Source organism: Stenella coeruleoalba, assembly GCF_951394435.1.
Source record: "Stenella coeruleoalba genome assembly, chromosome: X".
NCBI classification, from domain to species: Eukaryota; Metazoa; Chordata; class Mammalia; order Artiodactyla; family Delphinidae; genus Stenella; species Stenella coeruleoalba.
The window spans coordinates 93,786,776-93,801,268 of record NC_137152.1 but is presented as its reverse complement, the minus strand read 5'-3'; the positions used below and the strand labels follow the sequence as shown (position 1 = coordinate 93,801,268).

Genomic DNA, 14,493 nt, shown 5'->3' with positions numbered 1-14,493 from the left:
GCCCAGGAGTGGGATTGCTGGCTAATATGGTAACTCCACAGATACAGAAAACAAACTTATGGTTACCAAAGGGGAAGGGGGGGTTAAATTAGAAGCTTGGGATTAACATATATACACTCTATATATAAAATAGATAACCAACAAGGACCTACTGTATAGCACAGGGAACTACACTCAATATCTTGTAATAACCTATAATGGCAAAGAAACTGAAAAAGAATATACAAATATATATCTTTATATATATACAGCCATTTAACCAACTTCAGGATTAAAAGTCTCTTCATGATACTGAAAGTTTATGGTCACAAGTAAGCTTTCTGTACTTGAACTGAGTTTTACAGCAATCTGAAATCTAAAGGCTAATTAAATACAAACCTGTCTCCCTTCCCCAATTAACAGTTCTGTTTCAAAAAATAGAACTTCCTATGATTGTACACCCCACAGGATTCTACTTCATCCTCCTTTGCACCTGCTAACTAGATCAGAGGAAACCAAAATATTTCCAAGACATATACTTTACCTAAACCAGCTCCATACGAAACACTATATAAAGAATGGCTTTTTTTTTTGAGAGCCGCTGTTTGAAATCAAGGCTCTTTTTGCTTACACCAATGTTTAAATTTCAGAGATTGTCAAAGGAATTCATCTTTAAAACAAAAATCTTTGCAATTTCTCTTTATCTCAAAGAGATATTTATCTCAAAGAAATAATCAGAGTCATGAAATGGTTTTTGCCCCAGGGTGTTCGCTGAAGCATTATCTATAAGATATGGAAAGAACAAAAACTTCCAACAACCTGGAATTAGCGAAATAAATTATGAAATATCCATTATATAGAATATCATGCAGTAATTTTAAATATTTTCAAAAATATCTGATTACATGAAAACATATTTATAATACAAGTTAAAAGAATTGGATACAGACAGTATATACAGTATGATCCCAATTTTTAAAATATCTAATGTTCTACACAGGAAACAGATGAAAAATATGAACAGGTGGTACAATTATGAGTAATTTTTATTTTTCTTCTTTATAAACCGTTTTGTTTTCTTCTCATATATTTTTTTTGAAAAGTTAAAAGTTCCTTAATTTTTTATTCCTGGTACCACTACCACAATTTACAGGGCAATATACCTGATGTAATAAAAAGAAAAAGACAAAGCTACAACAGATAAAAGACCTCAGGAATGTACATGTAATTGACACTACATTGCATTAATCAATAGCTGCACTTTTTGCAAACTGTGGCTATGACAGTCCTGAACAAGAAGGGTTTCCTGTTTAAGCTGCAGTAACTTTTCTGACTATGGATCATCGTTCCTTCTGTGGCAGATTTTTACGGTTCCTCTAATGCATTTGGGACGACTGTCTCAAAGTAACCTGCAGCTTTCCTGACAACTCCTCACTCTCTCCCCTGCTAAGAACTGTAGCCCTTTTCTTCTGAGTTTTTAGAACCTTCTGCTACCATATCCACCACTTCCACCACCAGATCCATAACCACCACCATAGGGACTTCCCGAGCTTCTTCCACCAAAACTGCCCCCCTTCATGGGTCCATAATTTGATTGCTGTTGTCCACTATAATTTCCAAAATCATTATAGCTCCCACCACCACCATAGTTACCTCCAAAATTTCCTCCTTCATTGTAACCATCATATCCTCCACCACCGCCACCACATCCACCACCTTGGTTTCCATATCCTGGTCCACCACCACCATAGCCTCCTCTACTACTGTAACCAGGACCACCGCCATAGTTACCACCATTGCCTCCAAATCCATTATATCCACCATCACCTCCTCCATAACTACCTCTGCTGCCACCACCTCCCCCACCATAGCCTCCTCTTCCACCAAAGTTTCCACCACGGCCCAAGTTACCTCCACCACCTCCAAAGTTTCCTCCACGACCCATAAAGTTGCCAGATACACCTCCACGACCTCTTTGTGATCCAGCAGATTGCATTTCTTGTTTAGAAAGGGCCTTTTTCACTTTACACTTATGCCCATTAAGAGTGTGGTATTTTTGAACAACAATTTTATCAACTGTATCATGATCATCAAAAGTTACAAAAGCAAATCCTCTCTTTTTTCCACTCTGCCTGTCTTCCATAACCTCTATGGTTTCAATCTTGCCATACTTTTCAAAGTAGTCTCTCAAATTATATTCTTCTGTATCTTCTTTAATACCACCAACAGAAATTTTCTTCACTGTTAGATGGGCACCAGGCTTTACAGAATCCTCTCTAGAAACAGCTCTCTTTGGTTCCACTACACTCCCATCAACCTTGTGTGGTCGAGCACACATTGCTGCATCCACCTCTTCAACACAAGAGTAAGTCACAAAACCAAAGCCCCTGGAACGTTTTATTTGGGGGTCTCTCATCACCACACAAACTGTAAGTGTGCCCCATTTCTCAAAATGTTCTCTTAAGCTATCATCTGTAGGTTCAAAGCTCAGACCACCAAGAAACAGTTTTCTCAACTGTTCTGGTTCCTTTGAATCATGGCTCTCCTCCCCCCGGCGGCGGCGGCAGCGGCAGCGGCGATGGCTGGAGTCTTCTCATATTTTTAAAGTGGTCTTGTATTTTTTTAATCCAAAGTAAACTGATTAAAAAATATCCTAAGTACACACTACTTAAGACACTTTTCCAGCAGATTAACTAAATATACCTATTGACTATAATAGCAATAGGATATACCCTAGGAATCATGTCTCATCATTTTCACCTCTGAGAAAACAATCTTAAATGGTAATTCTCCCCCACCTGATATACAAGCACCAAGATGTCAAAAACAACAATAAGAAATGGCAAAAATGGGAATATGCAAGCAAGTAAAGAAATACAGGAAAAAAGGCTTAAAAATTACATTCGTCTATAAAGGACAATGTATTATTCAGTGTCAATAGCAGAATGTCAATCTGAGAGCAACACTATGTAATTAGAGCATATAATGTAGAACGCAATAATATGAATATTCAAAGCTATTATGCTGCCCTCTCAAATTCTATTTTATAGAAAGTAAAAATTTTATATATATACTTTTTATGTAAACAAGTATTCTGTATGCATATAAATTTAAAACAGCTTAAGAGAATCAGAGTTGTATTTTCAATATATGGGTTACAAGATTACAAAAAAATGATTTCCTATTTAATCTTTTAAAACAGAGATGGTAGAAATAAGAGGTCAGATTTTATAAAAGAAAATGATTTCTTTTAACAAAGAGAAACTTCTCTTCAGAACTAGCCATAGGATATCAGGTTATTTCAAAAGTCCTTTAACTCAAGGCTTTCTGCTTATTCCATTTTCATGAAGTGCTATCACTTCACAAGTGCTATTTTAACAAATGTTAGCAAACATAATTTTAACAAAATAAAAATGCATAATAACACAAAGAATGACAGAGTTAAAGAACTATCATGTAATCGGCAAGATGACAATACACAGTGAAAATTAATTCCAAGTTAATAGTTTTGAGGGTGGGGGTTGAAAATAACCCCTAAGGGGCTTCCCTGGTGGCGCAGTGGTTAAGAATCCGCCTGCCAATGCAGGGGACACAGGTTTGAGCCCTGGTCCGGGAAGATCCCACATGCCACGGAGCAACTGAGCCCGTGTGCCACAACTACTGAGCCTGCACTCTACAGCCTGTGAGCCACCACTACTGAGCCTGCGTGCCACAACTACTGAAGCCTGCACTGCAACAAAGAGTAACCCCTGCTCGCAGCAACTGGAGAAAGTCCACGCACAGCAACAAAGACCCCATCTAGCCCAACATGTTTGTTTTTCAAATGAAGACCTGCATTAACTTCTCACCTTTTCTGTGTTAATGATGGCACACCACTTAAACATAAGTTTATCTCCTCCATTATGCACTTTTCCATACCTGCATGTGCAATTTAGAGTGCAATTATAAGGAGAAACATTTGATTTTTCATGCGTAATTTTACACAAAACCTCCTATTACGGGCAATCACAAAACTAAGAATGAAGTATGATAAGCCAAAGTATTTTGTAACCATTACCAATGAACGCCAAAATACTGCTCAGTAGTTACTTGGGAAAGGTTAAAAAAAAAAAACACCACCACATTAATGGCTTTTACAGGCTACTTGGCACAATATTTGAGGGAAAAAAATTATAAGAAAGTATTACACATATAGGTTTTTATTCTCTTGTTATCAACCATTTCTCTTATTTTTCATTACATTATGTCTGGCTTTATTTCTTCTTAGCTTGTAAAAGTGGATGGCTGGAGAACATTTACAGACAAGTAAAAATGTGGCAAGGCTTAAGTGATGAGAATTCTACCATTTCTGTAAACTCTTATTAAAGCTTTAGTGTTTCTATGATATACTACTACAGTACTTTGAATTTATATAGCACCTGTCTGCTGAAGAACCAAGACTTACATAGCTCATTTATCCTTTCAGCATGCCTGTGAAATACACAGATTGAAAACAGATGGCTTACAAATAAAGTAAAATCCAGATATGAAAACAGAGAACTTCCATGATTTACTGAAGATGGCCTGTCTGTGCAAACTGTAGTAGCCTAAAAGATCCTGGAGTCCACACTCAATGCCTTTTCCAATAAACAACACTACCTCCTTATCATCAAACAAATTTCTAGACCGTTAAGAGAAATTAAGCTTTGTCATAATATAAAATCAGTAAGTTTAATGTGCCAAAAATCCTTGATAAGGAATGATATAAATGGTACCTCTATATTTTAAAGAAATAACATTAGTCACGGAATAAGCCACTGGTGACCGGAGAGTCACCAATTTGCCTACAAGGTATTTAGCTTGGTTCAATATAATTGCATTAAAATTGGGAAAAAAATCAACTGATAAATATAACTGAAATAAGCCAGACTATATCTATATAAAAGATATATCTTATAAAAGAAAAAAAAATCCCAGCAAGCCAAAATCCTTGAGCCATGCCCTCATTTTACAATTGAGAAAATGCATGGTGTCTGGCACACGTATGTACTCAATGTTAATTATCAATATAATAATCTTAAGTGACTTTCTCAAGGTCAAACTATGAGTCAGTGGCAGAGCCATGTCTAGAATCTAGTTCTTCTGAAGCAAGTCCAACATACGTCCCCCTTAGCATTGTAATTTTCATTTAACAGCAATGCTTTTTCATCCCTAAAACAGTTTATACTCACCAATATTTATCTTTCAAGTGCTAAGAATAGAGCAAATTCAATGTTATTAAGCATATTGAATTTTTGGAAACTGTCTCACCTCCATAACTACCATTGGCCCAAGTATTATCAGATCTTCTCCTGAGACTGACATTTCATGATCAGACAGTTTTTTATATTTCTAGCCCATAATTTTAACCAAAGCTCTCATCACTAAAAACAGCTAGTCGTGACCACTGGTATCTAAAAGACCTTCCAACAGTATAATGTATCCAAAAAACTTTTGAAACCTCCAACACAATGAACATACATCATATGGTGTGTCACTCTCTAGAATAATTACAGACTCAAAACATGATCTAGCTGTTTTCTTCTAAACTGAGTTTTATTATTTTCACAGATTAAACTTTCCCCCTCTGGATTACTTTTCACCAAAAGAGCATGAGCAAGTACAAAATGATTCCAAAAACAGTTACCCAAGTTTTCATGTATTGATAGATGTTCATTTTCAATTTTATACCAGCTACTTTTGGAATCTGTACTAAACAGCAAAAACAAACAGTTTGGCATATTCATTCCACCTAGATTATAGCAATAGCAAATTCATGAATTTATCTTATGTGCTAAGAATATTATGTCAGTAAATTTCTTGGAAAGGCAAGTAGAAATGCTTAAAACAGAATATGGAAAAATGGCAAGTGAATTTTCTTCCTTTTGTCATCAGTTTCACCATACAGAATCTCCTTAGTGCTCAGGCACCACTACCAAGTTACTACCCCCTTCTTTTCTGTAACAGTCAGGCTGTTTGCCTAGGAGCAAAATTTCATGGGGTTCCTAATAGTGCCCTGGATATTGACATTCTGCCAGTATAAACAGTCACAGTCAAGTCTAATGTGCTTGTAACCATTGGTAGAAGAGACTTAATCTCAACCCAAATATTACTCACTAGTTATAATTAATCCTTCTACCCAAAATGCATTGAGCCTAGACATTTTTAGCAATTGACTCTAAATGATGGCATCAGACTAGACTAGAGACCTTGGACCTCAGTGTTGATTGTCTGTGTTAAATCAAGGCAGAGCATAATTTATTTGGCTCTCCCACCCCAGGTAAAGAGTCTGATAACTTTCTAGATCTAATTGTAGAAACTAAGAATTAGACTCATAATCCTCTAATTTTAATGAAAGCCTGGGTTCATTAGATCATATGACTAAAAAATGAAGTCAGTAGTTGTAAATGAGTGGACACACCGAGACAATGAAAGACTGGTTGGAGAGCCTAGAGAGGATCCTGTTTTGACATGAGTTAATACTATTTTAAAAAGAACTTATCTCCCTACCACTTTAACCTAGTTGGATAGTTGTGCTCTTCTTTTTTTAAGGTTAAATATTTGTTAGGAGTTCCATCTAAAATTATATTATCACCTCTCTTCCACTAGGGGGGTCTATCTCCCAGTGTAGTTAACTCCAATTAACTCAGGTGCAGTTTGAGTCCACTTCCAGCTAATCTGTGCCGCAAGGCTAGCCTTGTGGTCAGAACTATGTGCTTTAAAGTTGTTCTAGTTTTTAGGCTCAGAAACCCATTCACAGCATGAAAATGTAGTGCTCAAGTCATTCAGAGGTTGCTGCAGTAAGGAGACAAGGATTTTTGGCTGAAGCATACAAAGCCAAAATCTCTTAAATATTCCCAGTTTCATTTTTAGCTGCCCTAGTTGTTTTCAGACTGAATACGTATCAACTGGATCCATTTTTGTAAATAAGTAAAGCTTTTAAACTCTCAACCTCAGAGATTCCTCTGCCCATTTCTACACTCTGCAATATATAATCTGAATAGCAAAAACTGCCATGTTTTTCCAACAGCAACCTTAACTTGGGCCACTTGGGTGGGTATTGGTCATTATGGGAGTTGTTTCTGTGGCCTCTCATTATTCTACTAAAGTACTGACAGGTAAAAACCCAACTAGCTCGATTTCTTAAATTTAGTGTCCACTGTTTCCCTGCCTGATTTCTGATCCAATTAATTCCAAACCACAATAACTGATGGTTAATTTTAGCCAAGAGATTATCCACCACCTTCAAGCAGATGCCTAATATAGAGAACAGTTCAACTGGAATATAGGCCAGACCCAGGGACATGGACAAAGCCTAATTTTTTAAAAAACACTATCTTATGGGATATGGCTTCAAATCTATCATTTAGGAATGAAATAGGGCATGAATAAATGGACGATTTTTCTAGAAAATAATTAGTAAGATATTTTTAAAATTTAGAAAAGCCATAACTAGATTGAAGGGCCACAGGGGAGATATATATCCCAGCACAAACATATTTCAAGCACTTATTTTAAAAACAGCTTCCGTTTTTTATTTTGGATAAAATCTGAGCATCCAATTTCCCTTTCTGTTCCCCTCATCCAAATCCAAGTAGAACTCCCTTGAGTAGAGGCTAGTTCACACCGCCCCCTCCCCTTTTTTGTCACGGTAGTTTTGGGAAAATGAACTTCAGCCATTACATTCCAGTTTTAAAGTCAAAAGAAGTCATGTGACCATTACCCTAGGGGCATCAGAGACTTGGGGCACGTGATGCCAATTGACATATGTGGGGCTTCGGCCACTATGTTGGAATTCACTGTAAATTGGATCTTCAGGATCAAGTTTAAGCTCCCAAATACACTGTGACATCCTGTAAAGTGGAGTGTGCGCTTACGTCTCAGTAGTTTTTAATTTCACCTAGGTTTTCTACCTACTGTGCAGTCAGCCAGGCTCTCTTCCCCACCCCCCATCCCTGGTAACAGGTCGGGCACCCCGAGCATCCCGTCTATCTGATCCTAAACGGCGAGGCTCTCCAACCCAGTTAGTTCTAAACTCAACCTTGAGTACCACCCGGCATGTTGTGCAGATAGGGTGTGGAGCAAGAATTTGCGTCGCGTACAGGAAACGTCAGAAAGCATTAAGCCCACTCCACCTCCCAGGTTGGGATCTTCTGCCCTGGAGCCTGGCCGTCGGAGCCGCCAGCACATTAGAGCAAGTAGCAGCAGCGGCGGCGGCAACTCTGGGACTGGCGAGAAGCCCGGGCGGGGGTGGTCGGCGTCCCCCGGCCTCTCATTAGACCGCTAAGTACTGCGAGTCGGGAAATGTAAACACCGGCAAGTGCAGCTCTGTGGGAGGAGGGGATGTTGCCCTCGCCCCCCGCCCCTTCGGCTCTGCCTCCAGAGGAGCCCCGGGAGGTGCCGGGCGGCCGCTGCCCCGACCACGCGCTCGAGGCTGCAGAGCCAAAGGAGCTGAGAAGGGAGCAGACGGGCGGCTCGGGATCTGAGGAGAGGAGAACGGAAAGGTACTGCCCTAATGGCCCGGAGATGTCCTGCTACAGAAAGGAAAAAAGTGCTTACTCATAGGGAGACGCGGTGCGATAGCGATTCGCTCGCTAATGGTAAGGGAAGCAGGCGGCAGGCAGGCAACCGGAGCCTCGTTCCTTCCCTGGGCCACCGCACCCCGTGGAGCCCGGGGGCCGGGGTGAGCCCGTGAGGTCACCCGAGGAGGGCGAGCGGGGGCTGGAGGCGTCGCCGGCGACCGGCTCCGGGATTTCCTGAGTCCGGAGCCGGCGGAGGAGGGGGGGAGGAGGGTGGCAGTAGCTGAAGAAGGACGACAGAGGGAAGTTAGGCGCTTGGTTTCCACTTCGGGGCCGCCGCCACGGAAGGGGAGAAGGGCAAGGGCTGGCGTCAAGGACTCCAGCCCAAGTTTGGCAACAAGTTAAGAGCAACTAGTGAGAAAGCACCATCTCTCCAGTGAAAAGCAGAAAACGTGTTTGCGGCGGGCGGTGGTCGTGGGGAACACTCGGTCACTCCCACCCGTTCTTGATGCGAACGACCGCTTTGGCGCCCAAGGTCTAGGACAGAAATTTCTGCAGCCTCCCTCTCAGTCCCCCGCCTCCCGTGCCAGGCACGTTCCTGCCGAGGTTCCCGGAGATGCTCTCTCCTGGACCCACTCATGCCCACGCCCAGGGATCCCGCTCCCCTAGTGCCCTCCCGCGCCTGCAGAGCACTTACATAAAGTCGCAGAGTACCGGATCTGGCCAGACAGCCTCCAACCGACGCACTCAGACAACTTCTGCCGCTCGGAATTTTTGCGGCTGTGGTTCTAAAGCCAGCGCTCCCTCCCCTCCTGCCAGCCCCCTCCGCCCCTCGGCCGCCGCCATTGGCTCCGGTGGTGCTAGCAGTCAGCTGGGAACCAGGAAGGGGATTGGGCCACGAGCCTGTCACATCAACTGGGTGGGGAGTTGGGAGAATAGGCACCGGGATGGGCGCCCTGGAGGGATGGGGACTAACTCTGCGGCTGGGAGCGGAGATTGGTCCTCCGCTCTTGTTACTTCCCCTCCCTGGCTATGAAGAGATTAGAAGTCCTCAGAGCCTGGCTCGGGGACCACGTTCCAAAAAATCGTATGGAATAAACGAAGAGATGAGAATGTTGGAGCGAGAGTTTGAACGTCACCAAGCCCCTATTTAAGTCTCTGGAGAGTACAGTTTCAACACAGAATCGTAAAGAGAATCTCGGCATGGGAAGGGACTAGTAATACTAGTACTTAGTTTCTTCTGCTCCAATCAGCCTGCGTGCGGAACAACGCAGAGGGAAAACCTCAGCAATCTTCCCTTTCCAGCGAGGTCTAGGGAGCAGATATATGGACAGGACGAGGCTCTCATGTTTTTGGCTTCGTGCCCAAGTAAATTGTTGACCCAAATCACCTGTCTGGTCTGTTTGTCCATGCGGAAAGGAATGAGAGGTGGAGGTGGGAAGGGAAGGTGGAAATAACGTGGTTCCCACTCGTTTGACTGGAAATGGATGTCAATTTTCATCAGTCTCCTTTCACCAGAGAAAACTTGGAGACATGCTCCTGGTTCCCAGAGGACCCTTTCTTCTTCTTGGCCTCTGTGTCATAATTGACCTCTTTCATTAATACACGTGGAGGTTTCCCCTCCTTATTGTGCATTCCAATCCTTTGGCTCACTCCAGGTCCAAAATCAGCTCCAAGGACCAGAGTTTGACGGATTCTCCAGGGTCAGGTCAAGAGCTTGTGGCACAGCTGTAGAAGAGAAAGGCTAAGCCCTTTCCTGTTTCAGTCACAACCATTTTGTTCAGGAAATGTGTGCTTGGAAAGTTTTTTAAGAATTAAAAATTGGTTCACTTACTTCTCATTTTATATTCACTACGAAAATTGCTAAATTAAGAGTGGCCTGGGACTTCCCTGGCAGTCCAGTGGTTAAGACTTCCAATGCAGGAGGTATGTGTTCCATTCCTGGTCAGGGAACTAAGATCCCGCATGCCTCAGGGCGCGGCCAAAAAAAAAGAGTGGCCTGAAAATCGAATGATCTTGTCAAGGAACCCTCACTTCATCTGCTATTATGAATTTCCTTAGAGAAATTAACCTATAGTGAGTGCTGGCGCTTCTTGAATGGGCAGAAGAGGGGAGTTCATATACTGCCTAAAGGCTACACTAGCAGAGAAGGAATTGGCACTGGGAAAAAGGCTCATTAAATATTAATTAATGATTAACCAACTGGAAAAACATATGAAAGGCACAGAAAGGTGAAAAAGAAATGAGAGAGCAATCTGGCTATCGGAAATATTAAATTTCTGGTATGAGAGATTTTGTATTGGGTCAGGTTTGGGTCAGCACAAAAATACTGATTTCAACATGTTCGTGTTGTGTGGACTGTGAAGTGTACCGCCACACACATTTACGAGAGGATCCACAGTGAGATTTCTGGCTTTCAGTAATTGGCCCAAGGTTTGGTATGGTTTCTGGAATTCTTTACACAAAATTTCTAGATACACTAATACAGTACTTCAGTTTTCTACATTTTATGGCGTCTGTTAAGTCACCACTGAAGAGCTTCCACCTGCTTTAAAACTTAAATTTACAGACTTAGAATGTCTGTATGAAGGGACTGTGCAAGCTAAATTTTTGAGTATGGATATATTTGTCTCAATTACTTAACTTAGTATTCTATTTTAGTTTATTTTTCAAGTGTTAGAATTTAGAATAAGTCAAAATAGTAAGAATCCTATGCATATGCTATTTACACTTTCCTGGTTTTTTCTTTTCAAAAAAGCTTACATAGAAGCTTTACTTTATTTACTAACACTGATGTCAGAATTCAGTAAGAGTTTGTGGTCAAGAAATGTCACTTTAATGGAAGTACAGTGGTCACAGTTTCAAAGCCACAGGGTGCCCAGGTAATGGCACTGTGTCTCAGTGCCTCGGTAGTTTCCAACAGATAAAACTTGCCCTATTTGGATGCTGGTTGAGATTCCTGTTTAACAAGCTCAACAAAGTAGAACTCCATTTTAATGAATACTGCTATGATAGCCATCTTGATGTAACTAAGCTACTTTCGTGTTACGCAAAATCTAAAAGTCCTTTTCAGAGGCTAACATTTTGCTCTAAGAAAGGAGCCTCAGACTCAAAGCTCTATTCAAACTGCATTTCTTTCTGATCTATCACACCATCAATTTAAGCCATATAGGATCATTCACAAAGTAACCCAAAGTTGGTAGTTTTCCTATCTATATAAAGAGGCTTGCAGGGACTTCCCTGGTGGTCCAGTGGGTAGGACTCTGCGCTCCCAACGCAGGGGACCCGGTTTGATCCCTGGTAGGGGAACTGGATCCTGCATGTATGCCACAGCTAGGAGTTTACATGCCGCAACTAAGAAGGCTGCATGCAGCAACTAAAAGATCCTGTATGCCAGAACTAAAAGATCCCGCGTGCCTCAACTAAGACCCAGCGCAGCTAAAATAAATAAATAAATATTAAAAAAAAAAGAGGCTTGCACATCTGGTCTTCAGGGTTCCTTTCAGAAGCTCAAAGGCAGATCGTAGGGCCTAATTCATCTTTTAAAAACTGAGTTATAATTAACATACAATATTATATTAGTTTCACGTGTACATGTTGATGTGATACTTTTATATGAGATGATCATCACAATAAGTCCACTTACCATCAACCACTATACAAGTTGTTATAATATTATTGACTATATTCCGTACGTGTACATTACATTCCTGTGACATTTATTTTATAGCTGGAAGTTTGTACCTTTTATTCCCCTTCACCTATTTCACTCATTCCCCCATGCCTCCTCCATTCTGGCAACTACCAGTTTGTTCTCTGTATCTCTGAGTCTGTTTCTGTTTTGTTTTGTTTGTTCGTTTGTTCTGCTTTTTAGATTCCACATATAAGTGAAGTCATACGGTATTTGTTTTTCTCTATCTGGCTTATTTCTCTTAGCATAATACCCTCCAGGTCCATCCATGTTGCCACAGATGGCAAGATTTCACTCTTCTTTATGGCTGAGTAATATTCCACTGTATGTACGTACATCACATCTTCTTTATCCATCCCTCTATTAATGGGTACTTGGGTTGCTTCCATATCTTGGCTATTGTAAATAATGCTGCAGTAAACATAGGAATGCATATGTCTTTTCAAATTAGTATTTTTGTTTTCTTTGGATAAATACCCAGAAGTGGAATTGCTGGATTGTATGTTAGTTCTATTTTTAGCTTTTTGAGGCACCTCCATATTGTTTTCCATAGTGGCTGTATCAATTTACATTCCCACCAACAGTGCAAGAGGGTTCCCTTTTCTCCACACCCTCTCCAGCATTTATTGTTTCTAGATTTTTTGATGATGGCCATTCTGACTGGTGTGAGGTGATACCTCACTGTAGTTTTGATTTGCATTTCTCTAATGATTAGTGATGTTGAGCATTCTTTCATGTGTTTGTTGGCAATCTGTATATCTTCTTTGGAGAAATGTCTATTTAGGTCCTCTGCTCATTTTTGGATTGGGTTGTTTGTTTTTTTGATATTGAGCTGCATGAGCTGCTTGTATATTTTGGAGATTAATCCTTTGCCAGTTGCTTCATTTGCAAATATTTTCTCCCATTCTGAGGGTTGTCCTTTCATCTTTTTTATGGTTTCCTTTGCTATGCAAAAGCTTTTAAGTTTCATTAAGTCCCATTTGTTTATTTTTATTTCCGTTTCTCTAGGAGGTGGGTCAAAAAGGATCTTGCTGTGATTTATGTCATAGAGTGCTCTGCCTAGGTTTTCCTCTAAGAGTTTTATAGTGTCTGGCCTTACATTTAGGTCTTTAATCTATTTTGAGTTTATTTTTGTGTATGGTGTTAGGGAGTGTTCTAATTTCATTCTTTTACATGTAGCTGTCCAGTTTTCCCAACACCACTTATTGAAGAGGCTGTCTTTTCTCCATTGTATATTCTTGCCTCCTTTATCAAAGATAAGGTGACCATATGTGTGTGGGTTTATCTCTGGGCTTTCTACCCTGTTCCATTGATCTATATTTCTGTTTTTGTGCCAGTACCATATTGTTTTGATTACTGTAGCTTTGTAGTATAGTCTGAAGTCCAGGAGCCTGATTACTCCAGCTCCGTTTTTCTTTCTCAAGATTGTTTTGGCTATTTGGGGTCTTTTATGTTTCCATACAAACTGTGCAATTTTTTGTTCTAGTTCTGTGAAAAATGCCAGTGGTAGTTTGATAGGGATTGCATTGAATCTATAGATTGCTTTGGGTAGTACAGCTAGTCATTTTCACAATGTTGATTCTTCCCATCCAAGAACATGGTATATCTCTCCATCTGTTTGTATCTTTAATTTCTTTCATCAGTGTCTTATAGTTTTCTGCATACAGGTCTTTTGTCTCCTTAGGTAGGTTTATTCCTAGGTATTTTATTCTTTAATTGCAATGGTAAATGGGAGTGTTTCCTTAATTTCTCTTTCAGATTTTTTATCATTAGTGTATAGGAATGCAAGAGATTTCTGTGCATTAATTTTGTGTCCTGTTACTCTACCAAATTCATTGATTAGCTCTAGAAGTTTTCTGGTAGCATCTTTAGAATTCTCTATGTATAGTATCATGTCATCTGCAAACGGTGACAGTTTTACTTCTTCTTTTCTGATTTGGATTCCTTTTATTTCTTTTTCTTCTCTGATTGCTGTGGCTAAAACTTCCAAAACTATGTTGAATAATAGCCTATTATTCTTGATTGTTTGATTCTCAAATATTTTAGGCCAGATATTAGTGAATTTAAAAGTGTCTGTGTGCATAAGAGCGTGTGTGTGTGTGTGTGTGTGTGTGTGTGTGAGAGAGAGAGAGAGAGAATATAATATGATTTTTAAATGATATTAGTATTTGAAGGCAGATGGATGGATCAAGAGACTGAAAAAGGAGCTTTCACCACATAGGTCATTGGTTAAATACCATAAATATATGAGTCTGTGTCTACTAAACAAACAAAATGTGACTTTAA

The 14,493-nt window shown here is 40.3% G+C and overlaps 2 protein-coding genes across 2 annotated transcripts in view; both read right to left on the bottom strand.

Annotated features, from left to right (window-relative positions):
* The window catches only part of PLS3 (plastin 3), an 87,635-nt gene extending 78,330 nt beyond the window's left edge, over positions 1-9,305 (bottom strand). Inside the window, exon 1 of the mRNA XM_079911378.1 lies at positions 9,214-9,305. The gene's annotated coding sequence lies outside the window, so the exon portion shown is untranslated. The remainder of the gene's footprint in view (positions 1-9,213) is intronic.
* Positions 1,457-2,542, bottom strand: LOC307179965 (heterogeneous nuclear ribonucleoprotein A3-like; the record flags this gene model as incomplete). Its single annotated transcript, XM_079909855.1, has 1 exon — positions 1,457-2,542. The coding sequence occupies exon 1, from the start codon at positions 2,393-2,395 to the stop codon at positions 1,457-1,459; it is 939 nt and encodes a 312-aa protein (XP_079765981.1). The 5' UTR covers positions 2,396-2,542.
* Positions 9,306-14,493: the final 5,188 nt, after the last annotated feature.